The sequence below is a fragment of the Hyperolius riggenbachi genome, chromosome 1 (genome assembly GCF_040937935.1).
Source record: "Hyperolius riggenbachi isolate aHypRig1 chromosome 1, aHypRig1.pri, whole genome shotgun sequence".
NCBI classification, from domain to species: Eukaryota; Metazoa; Chordata; class Amphibia; order Anura; family Hyperoliidae; genus Hyperolius; species Hyperolius riggenbachi.
Genome location: NC_090646.1, coordinates 41,233,235 through 41,253,796, shown reverse-complemented (window position 1 = coordinate 41,253,796; position 20,562 = coordinate 41,233,235). Strand labels below are relative to the sequence as shown.

At 43.2% G+C, this 20,562-nt stretch overlaps 1 protein-coding gene across 1 annotated transcript in view; it reads left to right on the top strand.

Annotated features, from left to right (window-relative positions):
- The window catches only part of LOC137547251 (vomeronasal type-2 receptor 26-like), a 29,199-nt gene extending 10,074 nt beyond the window's left edge, over window positions 1-19,125 (top strand). The window contains exons 3-5 of the mRNA XM_068270671.1: window positions 5,576-5,803; window positions 15,122-15,245; window positions 18,218-19,125. Of these exons, the coding sequence (XP_068126772.1) occupies window positions 5,576-5,803; window positions 15,122-15,245; window positions 18,218-19,125 (1,260 nt within the window). The remainder of the gene's footprint in view (window positions 1-5,575; window positions 5,804-15,121; window positions 15,246-18,217) is intronic.
- Window positions 19,126-20,562: the final 1,437 nt, after the last annotated feature.

The following is a 20,562-nucleotide window of genomic DNA, read 5'->3' as shown; positions in this document are numbered from 1 at the left end:
AGACACCCATCAATCACCTCCTGTCACCCCCCTAGCACTCCTATCCATCAGATCAGGCCCAATACAACCTGTCATCTAAAAGGCCACCCTGCTTATGACCGGTTCCACAAAATCCGCCCCCCTCATAGACCACCTGTCATCAAAATTTGCAGATGCTTATACCCCTGAACAGTCATTTTGAGACATTTGGTTTCCAGACTACTCACGGTTTTGGGCCCCTAAAATGCCAGGGCGGTAAAGGAACCCCACAAGTGACCCTATTTTAGAAAAAAAGACACCCCAAGGTATTCTGTTAGGTGTATGACAAGTTCATAGAAGATTTTATTTTTTTGTCAAAATTTAGCAGAAATTGATTTTTATTGTTTTTTTTTGTGTCATTTTTCACTAACTTGTGACAAAAAATAAAATCTTCTATGAACTCTCCATACACCTAACGGAATACCTTGGGGTGTCTTCTTTCTAAAATGGGGTCACTTGTGGGGTTCCTATACTGCCCTGGCATTTTAGGGGCCCTAAACCGTGAGGAGTAGTCTAGAAAACAAATGCCTCAAAATGACCTGTGAATAGGACGTTGGGCCCCTTAGCGCACCTAGGCTGCAAAAAAGTGTCACACATGTGGTACCGCCGTACTCAGGAAAAGTAGTATAATGTGTTTTGGGGTGTATTTTTACACATACCCATGCTGGGTGGGAGAAATCTCTCTGTAAATGGACAATTGTGTGTAAAAAAAATCAAACAATTGTCATTTACAGAGATAGTTCTCCCACCCAGCATGGGTATGTGTAAAAATACACCCCAAAACACATTATACTACTTCTCTTGAGTACGGCGGTACCACATGTGTGGCACTTTTTTATACCCTAAGTACGCTAAGGGGCCCAAAGTCCAATGAGTACTTTTAGGATTTCACAGGTCATTTTGCGACATTTGGTTTCAAGACTACTCCTCACGGTTTAGGGCCCCTAAAATGCCAGGGCAGTATAGGAACCCCACAAATGACCCATTCTAGAAAGAAGACACCCAAAGGTATTCCTTTAGGAGTATGGTGAGTTCATAGAAGATTTAATTTTTTGTCACAAGTTAGCGGAAAATGACACTTTGTGAAAAAAACAATTAAAATCAATTTCCGCTAACTTGCGACAAAAAAATAAAATCTTCTATGAACTCACCATACTCCTAACGGAATACCTTGGGGTGTCTTCTTTCTAAAATGGGGTCATTAGTGGGGTTCCTATACTGCCCTGGCATTTTAGGGGCCCTAAACCGTGAGGAGTAGTCTTGAAACAAAAAATGACCTGTGAAATCCTAAAGGTACTCATTGGACTTTGGGCCCCTTAGCGCAGTTAGGGTGCAAAAAAGTGCCACACATATGGTATCACCGTACTCAGGAGAAGTAGTATAATGTGTTTTGGGGTGTATTTTTACACATACCCATGCTGAGTGGGAGAAATCTCTCTCTAAATGGACAATTGTGTGTAAAAAAAATCAAACAATTGTCATTTATAGAGATATTTCTCCCACCCAGCATGGGTATGTGTAAAAATACACCCCAAAACACATTATACTACTTCTCCTGAGTACAGCGGTACCACATGTGTGGCACTTTTTTACATCCCAAGTGCACTAAGGGGCCCAAAGTTTAATGAGTACCTTTAGGATTTCACAAGTCATTTTGCGACATTTGGTTTCAAGACTACTCCTCACGGTTTAGGGCCCCTAAAATGCCAGGGCAGTATAGGAACCCCACAAATGACCCCATTCTAGAGAGAAGACACCCAAAGGTATTCCGTTAGGAGTATGGTGAGTTCATAGAAGATTTTATTTTTTGTCACAAATTAGCGGAAAATGACACTTTGTGAAAAAAACCAATTAAAATCAATTTCCGCTAACTTGCGACAAAAAATAAAATCTTCTATGAACTCGCCATACTCCTAACGGAATACCTTGGGGTGTCTTCTTTCTAAAATGGGGTCATTAGTGGGGTTCCTATACTGCCCTGGCATTTTAGGGGCCCTAAACAGTGAGGAGTAGTCTTGAAACAAAAATGACCTGTGAAATCCTAAAGGTACTCATTGGACTTTGGGCCCCTTAGCGCAGTTAGGGTGCAAAAAAGTGCCACACATGTGGTATCGCTGTACTCAGGAGAAGTAGTATAATATGTTTTTTTGGGGTGTATTTTTACACATACCCATGCTGATTGGGAGAAATATCTCTGTAAATGGAAAATTGTGTGTAAAATCAAATCAAACAATTGTCATTTACAGAGATATTTCTCCCACCCAGCATGGGTATGTGTAAAAATACACCCCAAAACACATTATACTACTTCTCCTGAGTACGGCAATACCACATGTGTGGCACTTTTTTGCAGCCTAACTGCGCTAAGGGGCCCAAAGTCCAATGAGCACCTTTAGGCTTTACAGGGGTGCTTACAATTTAGCACCCCCAAAATGTCAGGACAGTAAACACACCCCACAAATGACCCCGTTTCGGAAAGTAGACACTTCAAGGTATTCAGAGAGGAGCATAGTGAGTCCGTGGCAGATTTCATTTTTTTTGTCGCAAGTTAGAAGAAATGGAAACTTTTTTTTTTTTTTTGGTCACAAAGTGTCATTTTCTGCATACTTGTGACAAAAAATAATATCTTCTAAGAACTCACTATGCCTCTCAGTGAATACTTTGGGATGTCTTCTTTCCAAAATAGGGTCATTTGGGGGGTATTTATACTATTCTGGAATTCTAGCCCCTCTTGAAACATGTCAGGTGGTCAGAAAAGGCAGAGATGCTGGAAAATGGGAAAATTCACTTTTTGCACCATAGTTTGTAAACGCTATACCTGTTACCCAAACCAATAAATATAGGCTGAATGTTTTTTTCTTATCAAAAACATGTTTGTCCACATTTTTCACGCTGCATGTATACAGAAATTTTACTTTATTTGAAAAATGTCAGCACAGAAAGTAAAAAAAATCATTTTTTTGCCAAAATTCATGTCTTTTTTGATGAATATAATAAAAAGTAAAATTCGCAGCAGCAATCAAATAGCACCAAAAGAAAGCTTTATTAGTGACTAGAAAAGGAGCCAAAACTCATTTAGGTGGTAGGTTGTATGAGGGAGCAATAAACTGTGAAAGCTGCAGTGGTCTGAATGGAAAAAAAGTGCCTGGTCCTTAAGGGGGGTAAAGCCCACGGTCCTCAAGTGGTTAAATCACGACCGAAATCCAAGTCGAAATTGGAATTCTGAGTCAAGTCGGAATCACGATCATGGCTTATCCAGAATCCGATACTGCTGAGATCGGAATTAACTGGATCCGTGATCGGGCACATCTGAGCACCACTGGCCTCAGGGTCCCAATAAGGCTCCCCCCATCCCTGTAACTGCAGGGAATCCAGCGCTGGCTTCCTCGCATCCTCCCACAATCCTCCCCCGACCAGCCTTGCAAGGCTTGATATATTTACCTTGCCGAGATCCAGTGCAGGCGCAGTAGTGGTTCTTGGTTTGGGCTAGATGGAAATAGTGGAGCCTGATCATATCCACTCTACTGTGCAGGCGCAAAAGGACTCGCATCTGCGCAGTAGAGCAGATCAATGTGTTCAGCTATTTCCTCCTTAACCGAAGGAAGAGTGGCTAGTGAGCCTACACAGGATCGTGGAAGGTAAATATTTACATTGCTGCATTTCGGGGGACTTGGGCAGGCTAACGGAGGGATGGAGGAGGACGGGGGAAGCCTTGTTAGGATCCGGAGACTTCCCCCTCTTGTTTTGTTTTTCACATACAGATCCTCTTTACGTTCTATGTCTTGTTATTCCCGGTCAGTTGTGTGGTAAAGCTGCAACCAACACACAACATACTCTAGCAATTAACAATCTGCAATAAATGTTAATAAAGACAGATACAGATTTAGATGCACATTACAACAAAAGGCAAACTGCTGGTGACATTTTCATGCTATATTGGGATGTATGATGCAAGATGTGTTAAGCAGAATTGTGGGCATAAAGTCTTAAAGAGAATTTTCAACGTAACCCTTTCTGGACCAGCACCCTCTGCCCCCTTAAGGACCAGAGGGTGCTGGTCCTGTAAATCGCCGCTTCCCGACGAATCGCCGCAATGATCCGCCGCTCCCGACGAACACGCCGCTCTGTTTCTGCCGCAGGCTGCTCTCTCTGCCGTCGGTATGATGGCAGAGCGCTGTGCGCCGGTCAGGAGCCGCTTGCATTGGCTCCTGACCCTGTCACTTCATGTAAGCCAATGAGAGCGGCTTACATGAATGACAGGGCCAGGAGCCAATGAAAACGGCTCCTGCCCGGCTCACAGTGCTCTGCCGTCATAGAGGCGGCAGGGCAGCAACGAGCGGCTGGGGTAGAGCGGGGACAGCGGCGGAGATGGGCGGGGGCGCGCGGTCAATGGGACGTAGAGTTTACGTCCTGTCAGGACCGCAGCGCCCCCCTGCCCGACGTAGATTCGCACTCACTCGGTCCGAAAGTAGTTAAAAAATGCCCGGGGGGGGGGGTACTCACCTCAGTAGGGGGTTCCTACCGAGCCTCTGGATCCTATCGAGGCTTCCCCCGTCCTCCTGTGTCCTCCGGTGGTCTCTCTGTGCCTCTCCGAACAGCAGGCATGTAAATATTTATCTTCCTGTCTCCAGCGCAGGCACAGTAGTGGTTCTCCACTTGGAAATAGGCTGAAATAGCCAATCTCTGCCTGGTCCTCACTACCGTGCAGGCGCAAGTCTCCTGCGTATGCGCAGTAGAGCCGACCAGACAGAGTTCAGCTATTTTTGCCCATTTCCGAGAGGAGAGCTGCAACAGCACCCCTGGTAGAACCAGAAAAGGTAAATATTGTACAGCCTGGCTAATTGTCAGCAGTGCATTCCATGGGCTGCAGTGAGACTGCCGTGGGACACAGGAGGATGGGGGAAGCCTCAATAGGATCCAGAGCAGGGGCGTAGCAATAGGGGTTGCAGAGGTAGCGACCGCATCGGGGCCCTTGGGCCAGAGGGGCCCCGAAGGACCCTCCCTCAACTACAGTATTAGCTCTCTATTGGTCCTGTGCTCATAATAAACACTTCTATAGATACTTTGAATAGTGGTAATCATTAACAAACTGTTCCCCATCCCCTTCTTGCACCACTGACACTGTAGCTGCAATTGGCAGATTTTGGTGCACCGTATCAATTGTTATGTATAGAGTGCTTGGGGGGGGCCCCACTGTAAAACTTGCATCGGGGCCCACAGCTCCTTAGCTACGCCACTGATCCAGAGGCTTCCCCCTACCAAGGTGAGTACCCTCCAGGGGCATTTTTTTTCATTACAGAGTCTCTTTAAGCATGAAAAGTAGTGTTTAATGTATTGTATGTAATGTGTTGCATTCTGTTCTTCTCATGCTGCATTAAAACCTTAAGACTATCATTCTGCTTTAGGCAGCTTACTGAATTCGCCCCATAATATCAGTGCCAATGTGTGAACAAGACTAAAGAGATAGAGGCTGAGAATTGTTGAGCTACAGTATATCAGAGGTGTTTTTACTCGCTGTATTTCCCTCCTCACAGCCCATTGTCCTTTTCCTTTCAAGCTTCATCACTTTCTAAAACAAATTACACATCCACTTATTTTAAATGAGTCTGTGCCGTACTTTGATGAATATGGAGAATTTGTTAATTACTACGGAATAACGAATTTGGTATTCAGAGATAACAAGACGTTGGCTTTCAAAGTAGTGGGAAACTTCACCCCCTGGGCCCCTGAAGGTCAACAAATGAATATTAACGCCAGCGCCATAGTGTGGAAACACAGCAATGAGGTGAGAGCCTGACCTACACTCATGTTTTATACTGAAGATTTTGTGGTAACCTGGAAGCTCCAGTAAGAGAAATAAGAATGTCAGAGCCTCTCTACTCCCTACAATGTCTGTGCAGAAAGATAATGAGGCAAAGTCTTCACTCATTGGCCATTATGCAATTCACTTTTCTCCTTTATTTTTCATCTTTTCGACAGAACATTAAAAATGATGAGCAATGTGCTTAGTTATTTCACTTGTGCGGAATTTCATGTAAAAGTCTTAAATGATTTTTTTTTTTGCATACATTGCAAAAAATATTTGAATTAACCAGAATTTACATTGTCATAACTATTGAGTTAAGCAGTTAGTAGTACCCCATACACAATTTACTTAGGGGTGGGAATCTCGGGGTCTCCTTGTTAGAGATGCGGCGAACTGTTCGCCCGGCGAACATCTCTGGAGCTCTTACTACTTCCGGGTCGCACTGACCCGGAGTAGTACGCCTGTGCTGCCCAGCGGAGCGCGTCCTAGATTGCGCTCCTGTTGCCGGGCACTCTCTGTGCATGAGCATGACGTCATTCATGACGTCACGCACACGCGCAGAAAGTGCCCGGCAACAGGAAGGAGATGAGAGCCGGGCAGCGCAGGCGTACTATCTCCAAATCCCTGGGGCTCTTACTACTTCCGGGTCGCACTGACCGTGCAACCCGGAAATAGTAAGAGCCCCAGGGATTTGGAGATGTTCGCCGGCAAACGGTTCGGGAACCGTTCGCCACATCTCTACTCCTTGTTAAAGGGGATCCCCAGATTTTACTATGGACCCTTCCTCTTGTCCATAGTATAGACAAGGGCATTGGGGGAGTGTGGAAATCTTTGCCACCCCTCTTTTCCAAAGTCCCCCAACATCATGGACCATGTGGGCTGGTAAAAAGCTCAGGGTGTGGAGTCCCATACAGTCTATACCAGCCTGCATAGGTGACAATGGGTTAAAGAGGCTTGGGAGGGAGGAGCCCCATGCTGTTCATGTCCATTTTCTTAAAATGTATTAACCACTTCCCCTCCAAGAGTTCTTTTCCCTTAAACACCACAGCAATAGCGCTCCTTCCATTTATTCAACTATACCTTTATTACTTGCTTACTATATCTTGTTTGTTGTTTTTTTTGTGTGCCACCAATTAGCCTTTCTTTGGGGGGCAGAAGGGGGGGGGGGGGGGGTTAGTAAGAATTATTTTATTCTAACTGCATTTTAATGGGAATAATAAAAAAAAAATATAGAACAAAAAAAAAAAAAAAACACTATTTCCCAGTTTTCGGCCATTATAGTTTTAAAATAGTACTTGCTTTCGTAATTAAAACCCACACATTTTATTTGCCAATTTGTCCTGGTTATTGCAACATTTAAAATTTTTCCCTAGTACAATGTATGCCACCAATATTTTATTTGAAAATAAAGGTACATTTTGTTTGCATCCCTCACAATTTACAAGCCCATTATTTAAAACTAGCCAACCCGCGGCATAGCATATGCCGCATAAGAGGGTAGAGGGCAGGAAGGGGGTATTGGGCACAGCGGCAGGGAGGGGGGTTGGACCCCCCCTCAACTGGGTCCCCCATGTGTGCTCTACCTCCAGCTTAAGCTCAGCAGGAACCCTCCCCCTCATCTGGTTCCCCATGTGTGCTCCCGCTCCAGCTTAAGCTCAGCAGGAACCCCCCCCCTCACCTGGGTCCCCCATGTGCACTCCCCCTCCAGCTTAAGCTCAGCAGGAACCCCCCCTAACCTGGGTCCCCCATGTGTGCTCCCCCTCCAGCTTAAGCTCAGCAGGAACCCCCCCTCACCTGGGTCCCCCATGTGCGCGCCCCTTGACCCTTCCTGCTTAAGCACAGTAGCAGCCGCCACTATTAGTAAGAGGCAGCGAGCGGGGATGACTCACCTCTTCCGTGCTCCAGCGTGCGTTCCACTGTCATCACTTCCTGCAATGCCACACACTGTATTGGTGTAATTTGCCTTTTTAAAACAGAAGGAAATCTGCGATAATTCAACTATAAGTGAATATTTGTGGTTACCCACAATGCACTGCTACTAAATATGCAAATAATTCCTTTTCACTCTTCGCAAACCAAGCAAGCATCCAGACCCACTGGTGTATAGCAAGCCTATAGCTTTAAATTTTACACAGCCATATCAAACCCACATGTGACAGCCTGTTTCAGACTTTTGGTCCTCATCTGTACATGGCAGGGATTGATACGGCTGTATGAGATAGGGCTTGGACCAGTACAACAGAGTAACCAAGCAGCTCAGGGTGACCCAAACCACTCGGAATGTATATAGGAGGATAAAAGGGTCCAAAAAGACCTCCTACTAAAAAAGCAAAGTTTGTTGTAATTTGCCTTCCTAAAACAGAAGGAAATATGCAATAATTCAGCTATAAGGCCTAGTGCACATCAGAGCGGTTCTGCTGCGGTTTGCGATCCGCTTGCGGGTGCGGATCCGCTAGGGTAATGTATTTCAATGGGCTGGTGCACACCAGAGCAGGAGGCGTTTTGCAGAAATGCATACTCCCGGGCTGCTGCAGATTTTGGATTGCGGATGCGTTTCTGCCTCAATGTTAAGTATAGGAAAAACGCAAACCGCTCTGAAAAACGGCACTTCAGAGCGGTTTTCCAGGCGTTTTTTGTTACAGTAGCTGTTCAGTAACAGCTTTACTGTAACAATACATGAAATCTACTACACCAAAAACGCTTCCCAAAACCGCAAAATGCTTGGTGAAACGCTACATAAAAATAAGAAAACCGTTTCAAAATCTGCTAGCATTTTGCGGAACTGCTAGCATTTTTTGGTGTGCACCAGGCCATTGTGAACATTTGTGGTTACCCACAATGCACCGCTACTAAATATGCAACTAATTCTTTCCACCCTTAGTAAGCCAAGCAAGCATCCAGCACCACTGGTGTATAGCAAGCCTATAGCTTTAAATTTTACACAGCCATACAAAACCCACATGTGACAGCCTGTTTCAGACTTTTGGTCCTCATCAGTACATAGCAGGGATTGATATGGCTGTATGAGATAGGGCTTGGACGAGTACAACAGAGTAACCAAGCAGCCCAGGATGACCCAAACCACTCGGAATGTATATGGGGATAAAAGGGACCAAAAAGACCTTCTACTAAACAAAAATCAAAGCTTGGTGTAATTTGCCTTCTTAAAACAGAAGCAAATCTGCAATAATTCAGCTATAAGTGAACATTTGTGATTACCCACAATCCACCACTACTAAATATGCAAATTATTCCTTTTCACCATTCATAAGTAAATCAAGCCTATACCTTTAAGTTTTACACAGTCATATCAAACTCACATGTGATAGTCTATTTCAGACTTTTGGTCCTCCTCAGTACATAGCAGGGATAGATAAGGCTGTATGAGATAGGGCTTGGACCAGTACAACAGAGTAGCCAAGCAGCTCAGGGTGACCCAAACTACTAAGAATGTATAGGAGGATAAAAGAGACCAAAAAACCCTCCTACTAAAAAATAAAGCAAAGCTTGGTGTAATGTTCCTTCTTAAAACAGAAGCAAATCTGCAATAATTCAGCTATAAGTGAACATTTGTGGTTACCCACAATGCACTGCTACTGAATATGCAAATTATCCCTCTTTGCCCTTGGTTTGATATGACACTACTTCTTCTTCTTGCTTGGACCAGCCCCTTTTTCTTGCTTGGACCGGCCCTGGGGGGAGGGCGCTACTTCTTCTTCTTGCTTGAAGGTTGAGGCACTTACTCTATTATATATATAGATAACAGTAATATACCCTCTTGACCTACATATTAAAAAGTTCAGTCCCTAAAGTAACTCTTTATGTTTTTTTATGTTAATTTTTTTTTCAATACGAAAAAAAATGGGTACTATGGAATAGTGTGGAGGGAAATATTTTATTTTAAATGTACATGTGGGACTTTTTATATATATATAAAAAAAAATGTATATGTAATTTTACTATTTGGGCACAAGATATCCTTGTGCATTACTTTTTGTTGCCTACTATTAGTATGCTAAACAGGAAGCAATGCGTGTCCACGTTGCTTTCACTTTCTGTGAATGGCACGGCATCTTATGGATCGATGGCGCTCATTCACACGGGCACTTGGATTAATGAATGGGAACTGTGTTCCCATTCATTCATCCCCCTCTACCGATCAGCGGTGAGAGTGAGCGCGGGAATGAGCGGAAGTGCACGCCGGCAAGGGAGGAGTACCTTCACCCCTGCAAGGTAAAGCAGGGATGTAGATACTCATTCTGGGGAAAGGGAAGTGGTTAAATGCACATTGCTCTCATTCATTTGCCAATAACTTTGTTACTACTTATCACACCTAAATTATATATATATATATATATATATATATATATATATATATATATATATATAATTTCTTTTTTTTTTCTCTTCAGGACAAATTAGGCTTTTAGCTTGGAATAATTTTGTTTAGTAATTACTTTATTTTCTATGCATTTTAACGTCTTAAGGACCACCTCACGCCAATTGAAGTGAACGCGAAAGCTTTCTCAGGACCATCATGCAATTGGCGTTAAGTCCTAGGGGTGTGGTTTGCAGGGGGATCACGAGCCGATGTGCACGCATCCCTGTTTGAATGACAAAGCTCAGATGCGTCATCAGTCTCCCAGTGGCGCTCACCACTAGGAGACTGTTAGACGCCAAAACATCCATCTATTTACATGGTACAGTACTGCAATCTATGGAAGAGCTGTACTGGGGATAGCTGTGTCACTCGGCTGTCCCCTGTAGAGGCTCAAGAGTGATCGGCGCAATCATTGCAATCAGTGTAATCAAGCAAAAACATAAATTTGCATACAAATTACAATATCTAATAATGCATTTGTTCTTTGTGTTTAATTGGTTATTATCTGAACACTAAAGTTGACCACACACCATACAATTTTCAAAATTTCTATTAAATTCAAGAATTACTATCATTTTTTATGATTCAGGAAACCCACAGCTGGAAATACATTACTACACTATTCGAGCCATCATCTGGAATTGCAAAAAAGAGCAGTACCAAGAGGGCAGTTCCATAGGCATAGAAGGAACTGCACTCTAGATGAGGATTTTGTAAGTGAAGGCCAGGATCCAAGTAAAAGACTGGTAGAAAGATGATACCCAGAGGTTCTTGTGGAGCAGGAATATCAGAGGATGATGGAGAAGAAGAGGGAGGAGTTACAAACGGGTCGCTCACCATGTAAAAAAATAGGGGGGGGGCAAGAAAAGAAATACCCCATTAGATTTGTCACAACCTATGGTGCCCATTGGTATTCGTTACAGAGGGTATTACAGAAACACTGGGGAATACTGGCACTTGATGAGAGAACAAAGAATCTTGTGGGGGAGAGACCATATATGACAGCTAGAAAAGCCCCCAATTTGAAAAACAAATTGGTAAGATCTGAATTTATAAGTAAAGAAAAGGAGACTTGACTTAACAAATTTCCTCAAAAGTTTGGGATGTTTAGTTGTGGCGATTGCAATGTATGTGGTTTGGTGGAGAGAACAAAAACATTTATGAATGCTAAGGGCACTAGATCTTTTGAGATCAGAGATAATATTAATTGCAACTCAAAAAGAGTGGTATATTGTATTAGATGCCCATGCAATCTATTATATTTTGGGAAAACAAAACGACGTTTGAGTACCCGAATTGGGGAACACGTGAAGAACATTGAAAAAGCTGAAAAAGATAGCCCACTAGGGACCCGCTTTGCACGTTACCACAACAGGGACCCTAGGGGATTACGATATAAGGGGATTGTGAAGCAAAAAGTGTCACCCAGAGGAAGTGACATAGAAAACGAGTTATATAAAATTGAGGCAACCTGGATCTACCGTCTGGGGACTAGAATACCATTCCGACCTGAATATGGTGTACTTCCTGGAATAATATGTAAAAGGGGTGTATAGTGAAGATAAAGAAGGTGAACCTCTGTGAATGAAGGATTATGTGAGTAAGAATATGAAAATTGAAAAATAACAAAAAATAGAAGTATTTTGAAAGAATCCCGCTTTTGCCCTTCAATTTTACCACAAGAAAGATGGCTGGGATGAAACAGGCGGAGCCACTATGCCGAGGATGACACTGGTTATAAGGAAATAATGCTGCAGTGAATGCCATCCCCAATTCACTTTGAGAAAGCCCCGTAGGCTGAGCAAAATGCATCAGTGGGCGGGGACTGGCTGGCACATGTGAGCGCTCACCAAGCCCGGGATGCACCTCCACAGTGGAAGACGATCTCAGCAGGAAGCGGAGTGAGGTGATGCGGACGTAAGCATCAGGCAATCACTGTGGCCCTGAGCGTCGCTCCCTCGAAAGCTCGCAGAAGCTATTAGAAGATCGTGAGTAGTGTGAAATTGCTCTAGTTCCTATCCGTGCAGCCATAGAGGGCGGAAGATTGGCATGTAACATAGCCAGGCGTGCAGCAGTAGCTGGGACTTATACATTCAAACGGGCAGCTCTTTAGTGCTCAATTTAGGAAAGAAATATCAAGTGAGAGAGAGGAGAACGTGTAAGATCTTTTGCTATACCCCCATAATAGTGTACCTGAATGATATATGACAACATGTGAAGATATTGATTGCATTTGGGACTATATCGGCTATCTTAAAGTGACAGTGCACTGTTGGGCGTGAGTGTGGAGGCCTCGTGGTGTGCACCAGGTGTAGGGCCCACATATGTCTCAATGTGATTGGATGACCGATTGACTTGCATAGGCTTAGGCTGGGTGGTCAATACGGTCTCATATTTTCACAGTGACAGTGGGCATTGAAATATCAGCAGCTCCAGTGCCAGCCATTTTGGTTTTAGGATGTTTTAACTATGATTGTGAATCATCTTTTGTATGTCCATTTTGCAAGCTATAATTCAAAGATAAATTAAAGAAAACCTGAACTGAAATTAAAAGTCAAAATAAACATACACAGGTCATACTTACCTCCCGTGTAGTCTACTCCTCAATCTCTTTCTCCTCCCCCGCATCCTGTTTGTCCACTGTGATCAATGGAATTTTCCGTCCTCCATTTTGAAAATGGCCATTACCCATAACAGCTTTCTGGTCAGCACACAGTTAAACTGTAACATCGCCCAATTGAGCCATAGGGAAACACGGACATTACCTGCTACATCAGTTGTCCACTCAGCTATAACTGACAGCAACGGATATATAACTGACATCAACTGCTATATTTCAGTTCTGACAAAATGTTGTCAGAACTGGAAGGGATTGTTGTCAGAAGAAAATGGTGAGCTTCTGAAAGGAACTGATGGCAAGGTAACTATGTAATGTTCATTTGAAGTTACCTCATGTGTTTATTTTAAATAATTTTACTCAGTACAGGTTCTCTTTAAGCACATGAAGATACTCTGGTTTTCTAATTTGGTAGGGAGGATGATTGATTGTAACATTTGAAAAATTGTATGTACCACACGTGTAGAATTTGTTCCCAATTATGAAAAAAAGATTATAATCTCTAAAAAAATGGCTTGGGTTTATATATTGAAAAATTGACAATCTACCCTACACCATTTAACCACTGTACCCCCCGCGGTTTGGATTTCTCTGTCCCTTTTTTCCCCATTAAAAAACCAAGGGACGGAGAAATCCGTACCTCCCGCCGCTCGTGCGCGCGCTCCCACCGCTCATGCACGCCGCCGCCCGCTCGCCCGGAGATCAATGAACGGGAAAATCCATTCCCGTTCATTGATCTAAGCCCCCGCAATGATCTGCTGCTTCTTTGAGAAACAGCGCAATCACTGTGATTTGGCCAGCCTCGTACTGCTTCCTGTAAGCGTCCTTCCGGACGCTTACAGGTCGCATGTAAACAAACTCACGGTGGCCATCTTGTGGCCAAATAGTAAAACTACACCCTAAAGCATTTTACATATACAAATACATTAGTTTTATACAATAAATTAACTCATTACCTCCCACACTCCCTAATTTATTTATTTTTTGTAATTAAAGTAAAAAAAAAAAAAACATATATAGTTACCTTAGGGACTGAACTTTTTAAATACGTTATAAACTACGGGCTTGTAATTAGGGATGGATGCAAAAGTGAAAAAATGCACCTTTATTTCCAAATAAAATATTGGCGCCAAACATTGTGATAGGGACATAATTTAAACGGTTTTATAACCGTGACAAATGGGCAAATACATTTCATGGGTTTTAATTACAGTAGCATGCATTATTTGGTCTTCAGGGGGGTTTAACACTGTGGTCCTCAAGTGGTTAAAGAGACTATTCAGTCTAAGATAAACATTACATGTATCCTTCTCATGAAAAAGTTATAATGACCAGGTATTTTTTCTCTAACTCAGGTCTTGAGCTGACTGTCACATGTGCCACGACTTCTGGCATGTAGCCACGCCCCCTTGCAGATGAATGTCATGGCTCTCTCTGTATCTGAGATAGAAGTGCCACAGCATGTCTCTGCAATGGGGTGGAGCTCGGCACACACAGGGCTCAGGGGAGAAAAGACCAGGCAAGTCATAATGGAAAACTTATGCTTTTGCGTGATTACACTGATGTTATGTTCATTTACCACTAAGAAGGAGGGCACTTTATTATTAGATTTATATTTGCAATGCAAGTAGTATGCAAATGTACGAATAATGCAAGCTGTATGCAAACTTATGTTGGAAACACAAGATTCAGCATGTTGTGTGCTTTTTTTTGTACTGTGAAGGTAAGACAATTAATATTTAGTTCCAGCCAGAACTAATGTTTTTTTTTATTTTGTTACTTACAAGTGAGAGGGTGGATGAGAGTGTATTGGAGAGGAACATAAGTGTAATGTATTGTTCCAGGAGCTATGTAAGGTCTGAGGTGTGAGTAGATTAGTGTTCACTCCCTCAGGATGGGCACTCTGAAGAGTGGGAACCTCCCACAGAATGTGTACAGCTGAGGAAAGAGGATATGACATCATATGCAGCTCTTCTCCAGGTCCACACTCTTTGATTCAGAGTGATGACTGTGCAGTGCCTCCATGCTTGTACATGGAAGAGTGTGTGAATGCAAATATGTCTAACAGTGGAGGGGTCATGGAGGATCGCGGTATAAAGAACAACCTACTAATGGGAAGTATAATTCCAGTGAATTCCATTGGGCTATCTTAGTTAAACCCCCTTATAAAACTGCTTCTATCAGAAGGACAGAAGTTGTTTTTTGTTTGTTTTTTGTTTTTTTGCGTAAAATACATATTTTTTACCCTTTAGGCAAATTAACTGTCTCCATTTAACACCTGTAGATGGTTTATTTTCAGGCTCCGGTATCTCGATGCTCAGCACCCTGTTCTCCTGGAAGTAGGAAAATACCCGACTCATCAATCCATAAATGCTGCTATGAGTGTATCAGATGTGCCAAGGGAGAAATATCCAACATGTCAGGTATGCCAACGCCCTGCTGTGACTTTTACAGCAGCTGCAGGTGATGAAGAAACTGAATTATAACTGTGCCTCCACTTTTATCAGAACTACACTCAATCTTGCAACATAGAAACATGGGCACCAGTAAGTTCAGCAAACATTTGCCATTTATTGCACTTGAGTGTGTAAAACGTAAATAGCATCATTGCACATGGGTAACAACATGGTACTTCACCCATCCAGACGACAGCACACACCCAGAACCTGTCCTCTGACAATTGTTTCGCACCAGCCGGTGCTTGATCACGGAGAGCTTGACTCTATGGTGCTATGCTGTTCAAAGACGCCCCGGAGGAGGAGGCGTGAACAAATAGCATTTAAAGAGAACCTGTACTGAGTAAAAATATTTAAAATAAACACATGAGGTAACTTCAAATGAGCATTCCATAGTTACCTTGCCATCAGTTCCTCTCAGAAGCTCACCATTTTCTTCTGACAATAATCTCTTCCAGTTCTGACAATATTTTGTCAGATCTGAAATATATCAGTTGCTGTCAGTAAAATATCAGTTGCTGTCAGTTATAGCTGAGAGGAAAACTGAAGTACGAGGTAATGTCCATGTTTCCCTATGGCTCAAGTGGGCGATGTTACAGTTTAACCACTTTGTCCTTTGATACAGTATATCTACGTCAGCTGTGGCTCTCTCCAAGCCACAGCGACGTAGATATACTGACCTGCTTGCAACCCTGTTGTGCAGGAACAGGTGCGCTTCAGAGCGCACCTCCCGGCACTAACAGCTGCAATACTAATTGGTGAAAGGGAAAATGTTCCCTTGTAGCCAAGTAGTAACCCCCCCCCCCCCCCCCCCCGCGGATGAACGATCACCGCTGTAGCAAACAGCGGTGATCCTTCATCTCTCCCCTCGGTGGCCAGAGCTGTAAAAAAAAAGGGTTAGAAAGCAGCCTGACTCACCTTTTCCTGTTCCAGCGATCAGCCTGCAGCCCGAGCCTCCGATCGCCGCTCTGCACGCAGCCCTGTGATGCTGAATAGCCGAGTCCCGGCTTGATGACGTCATCAAGCCGGGACCCGGTAACCGGCATCACAGGGCTGCGTGCAGAGCGGCGATCGGAGGCTGGGGCTGCAGGCTAATCGCTGGAACAGGAAAAGGTGAGTCAGGCTGCTTTCTAATCTTTTTTTTTTACAGATCTGGCCACCGAGGGGGCTGCCTGGGGGGGGCATCTGGCTGGCTCCTTTGGGGGTGCGTGGACCCCTGGTGGGGGGTGGGGGGTAAAATGTGCAGCTGGGGGGGGGAACAATAAAATAAGAGGGGTACAATTTAAATTATGTGCATAATTTTATACTGGGGGCAGATCTGGCTATAATGGTGGGGGGGCCCTAATCCAGGGTGCACCCGCTAATCCTGAGGGCGCATCTGGCTATAATGGGGGACCACTATTCCTGGGGACACATTTAGTTATAATGAGGGGCAGTAATCCTGGGAATACATCTGTATCTATACTGGGAGGTGCCAAACAGAGGACACATCGGGCTATACTGGGGGTGACTGATATTGGGGACACATCTGGCTATAGGGGGGGGTCTGATACTCGGGACACATTTTGCTATCTATACTGGGGGACAGAATACTGGTGACATGTTTTTATCTTCTGTGGCACTTTTTATTTTTAAACTGGAATTGATAAAAACTGAGCAAAAATGCATTTTTTTCATTTTTCCCCTCTTTTGCCCATTAAAATGCATAGAAAACTTTTTTGGTCTAGGGACAAAATACCCGCCAATGAAAGTCTAGTTTGTCCTGAAAAAAACGATACCTAGATCATTTAGGTGTCGTGAGTAGGGATAAAGTTATGGCTGATTAAAAAGGGACACCGCTAAAGCGTCAAAACTGCTCTGGTCAATAAGGGGAAAACAAGGTCTGGATGCGAAGTGGTTAACAGTGTGCTGCTTAGAAAGCTGTTATGGGTAATGGCTATTTTCAAAATGGAGGATGGAAAATTCCCTTGATCACAGTGAACAAACAGGACGCGGGACAGGAGAAAGACACTGAGGAGCAGACTACATGGAAGGTAAGTATGACTTGTGTATGCTTATTTTGACTTTTAATTTTCAGTTCAGGTTTTCTTTAAGTTACATGCCCCTCTTGCTGCTGGACCAATGACTGGCTGGCTCTAGCTGGCTGGAGTGGGTGCGCTATGTACGTGTGCACTTCCGTTGCTGCCTGCCAATGACTGCTCATACCCGGCAACCTGTCACGTGAAAAAGTCATGTACAGGTATTGCCATGGTAACAAGTAAACTAACCTGAGCGGCATAGTCATGGGTACACCCCACATAAACAGCAAAGGCTGCAGCCAATTACGCCTGCATTAGCTGTGTCACACTATTGAACCTCCCAATCAAAAGGTCAAGGCATAAAGAGGAGAAGCAAATTCGGACTATTACATTAAAGGTAAACACATCCCACTTCTAAATACAACAACTGTGGAAAATTTTACAAGATAGAAAATTTAAACAGCATAATGCTATAGAGTCAAGTCAGCCATGATCAAGCACTGGCTGGTGTGAAAGAATTGTCAAAGGACGAGTTCTGGGTGTGTTGTGTCATCTGGATGGGTGAAGTACCATGATGTTTTTATCCATGTGCAATGCTCCTATCTATGTTTTACACATTCCAGTGCAATAAATGGCAAATGTTTGCTGAGCTTACTGGTGCCCACGTTTCTATGTTGCAAGATTGAGTGTGGTCCCTAAGTGCAGCTGTTAATTCCTCCTGGTCCCCCAGTGCAGCCATTAACTTTGCTGGGTAGACATACCGTAATACTTGAGTCAATAAAAAAAAATCAGCTTAAGAGGGTCAAATATTGGAGTCAACTTATAGACAAAGTTGACTTATATTTGAGGATACTATATATGGGTAGGTAATTATTATCATACATTATTAAGTGGATGATGTCATTGTGTTTATTCTTGCAGACAGTGAGAACTGCATGCAATGTCCTGATGAAAAATGGCCAAACGAGGAGATGAATCTCTGCATTCCAAAACTGGAGGAGTTCCTCTCCTACACGAATGATGGAATTGCTGTTGTATTTTCATCAATCTCCATTTTATGTTGTCTTCTGGCTGGTTTAATAATGGCAGTTTTTGCATATTACCAGGACACCCCCATTGTTAAAGCTAATAACAGGAACCTGAGCTATCTTCTCCTGGTCTCCATCATGCTGAGCTTCCTCTGTGTCTTCTTGTTCCTCGGTCCTCCAGTAGATGTAACCTGCAGGCTGCGTGTGACGTCTTTTGGTGTCATCTTCTCAGCAGCCATCTCTTCTCTGCTTGCTAAAAGTATCATGGTCTGCATTGCTTTTAAAGCCACCAAACCTGGAAGTTCCTGGAAAAAGTGGATGGGAACCAAATTATCTCATTCTCTTGTGTTTCTGTGCTCATTGGTACAAGTAATAATCTGTGTGACTTGGTTGTCTGCTTCTCCTCCCTTCCAGGAGAGAGACACTCACTCGTATCAGGAAAAAATTGTCATTCAGTGCAATGAAGGGTCAGTTATTGGGTTCTACTCTGTCCTGGGATATATGGGGAGTCTGGCAGCTGTTGGTTTCATAATAGCATTTTTAGCCAGAACATTACCAGACAGCTTTAATGAAGCCAAGTACATCACGTTCAGCATGCTGGTGTTCTGCAGTGTCTGGATTGCCATGATCCCGGCCTATCTGAGCACCAAAGGGAAATACATGGTGGCTGTGCAGGTGTTTGCTATTATGGCATCAAGTGCTGGACTTCTTAGTTGTATATTTTTTCCAAAAATCTACGTAATTCTATTCAGGCCTGACTTAAACACAAAAATAGGTTTATTAGGAAGCAAAGAAAACTAGGCTTAGAGCTATGCATGTGGGTCAAAAGGATGTCCAAAAATGCAAAAAATAAAATGCATACTTGGCAATGTGCAGTATTCAAGAGATTTATTTATGTATTTATTTTTGGTATAATCTTAAGACCATTTTATTAACCACTTCATCACTGAGGGGTTTTACCCCTTGAGCACCATAGCAATTTTCACCTTTCAGCGCTCCTTCCATTCATTCATCTATAACTTTATTATTACTTATCACAATGAAATGAACTATATCTTGTTTTTTTCGCCACCAATTAGGCTTTCTTTAGGTGGGACATTATGCCAAGAATTATTTTATTCTAAATATGTTTTAATGGGAAAATAAGGAAAAAATTTGGGAAAAAAATAATTATTTTTCAGTTTTCGGCTATTATAGTTTTTAAATAATGCATGCTACTGTGATTAAAACCCATGAAATGTATTTGCCAATTTGTCCCGGTTATAGGGACTATTATAGGGACTATCGCAATGTTTGGTGCCAATATTTTATTTGGAAATAAAAGTGCATTTTTTTCAGTTTTGCGTCCATCCCCAATTACAAGCCCATAGTTTATAAAGTAACAGTGTTATACAGTCTTGACATAAATATTTAAAAAGTTCAGTCCCTAAGGTAACTATTTATGTATTTCTTTTTAATTGTAAGCTTTTTTATTTTTTTTTAATTACAAAAAAAAAATTGGGGAGTGTGGGATGTAATGAGTTAATTTTTTGTGTAAAACTGATGTATTTGAATATGAAAAATGCTTTAGGGTGTAGTTTTACTATTTGGCCACAAGATGGCTACAGTAACTTTTTGTTTATGCGACCTGCAAGCGTCCGGAAGGGCACTTGCAGGAAGTGCTATGAGGCTGGGAACCTTTTTTTTTTCTTCACAATGATCACGCTGCTTCTCGTACAAGCAGCAGATCATTGCAGGGCTTAGATCAACAAACAGGAATGGATTTTCCCATTTTTGATCTCCGGGCGAGCGGGCGAAGGCGTGCACAAGCGTGGGGGCGTGCACACGATCGAGCGGAAGAGCGGGCAGCGGCGGGAGCGCGGGAGGTATAAGACGCACCTAGGTTTAGAAGGCAAAAACCAGGGAAAAAAAAATACTAAGCCTAGGTGCATCCATGGACCAGGAGTGTCTTAGGGACCTCTACCCCCTCCCCAAGATGTCTCTAAATTACACTGCTTGCTCCGCTACACTAACCACTGCTGCCCCCACCAACTATACTACACTTCACAAATCCACTGATGCCCCCTTCCCCCAGCTACACTACACTACACAAACCCCTGCTTCCCCCACAAAAACTAGCTATGCTAACCACTTCAATTTCAATGAGAGCTATCTCACCTATCAAGCCTGGGTGGCATCTTCTTCTTTAAAAAGCAGCTGGGCCCAGGGTGGAGGTCCAGGCTGTAGACTCCACGAGCG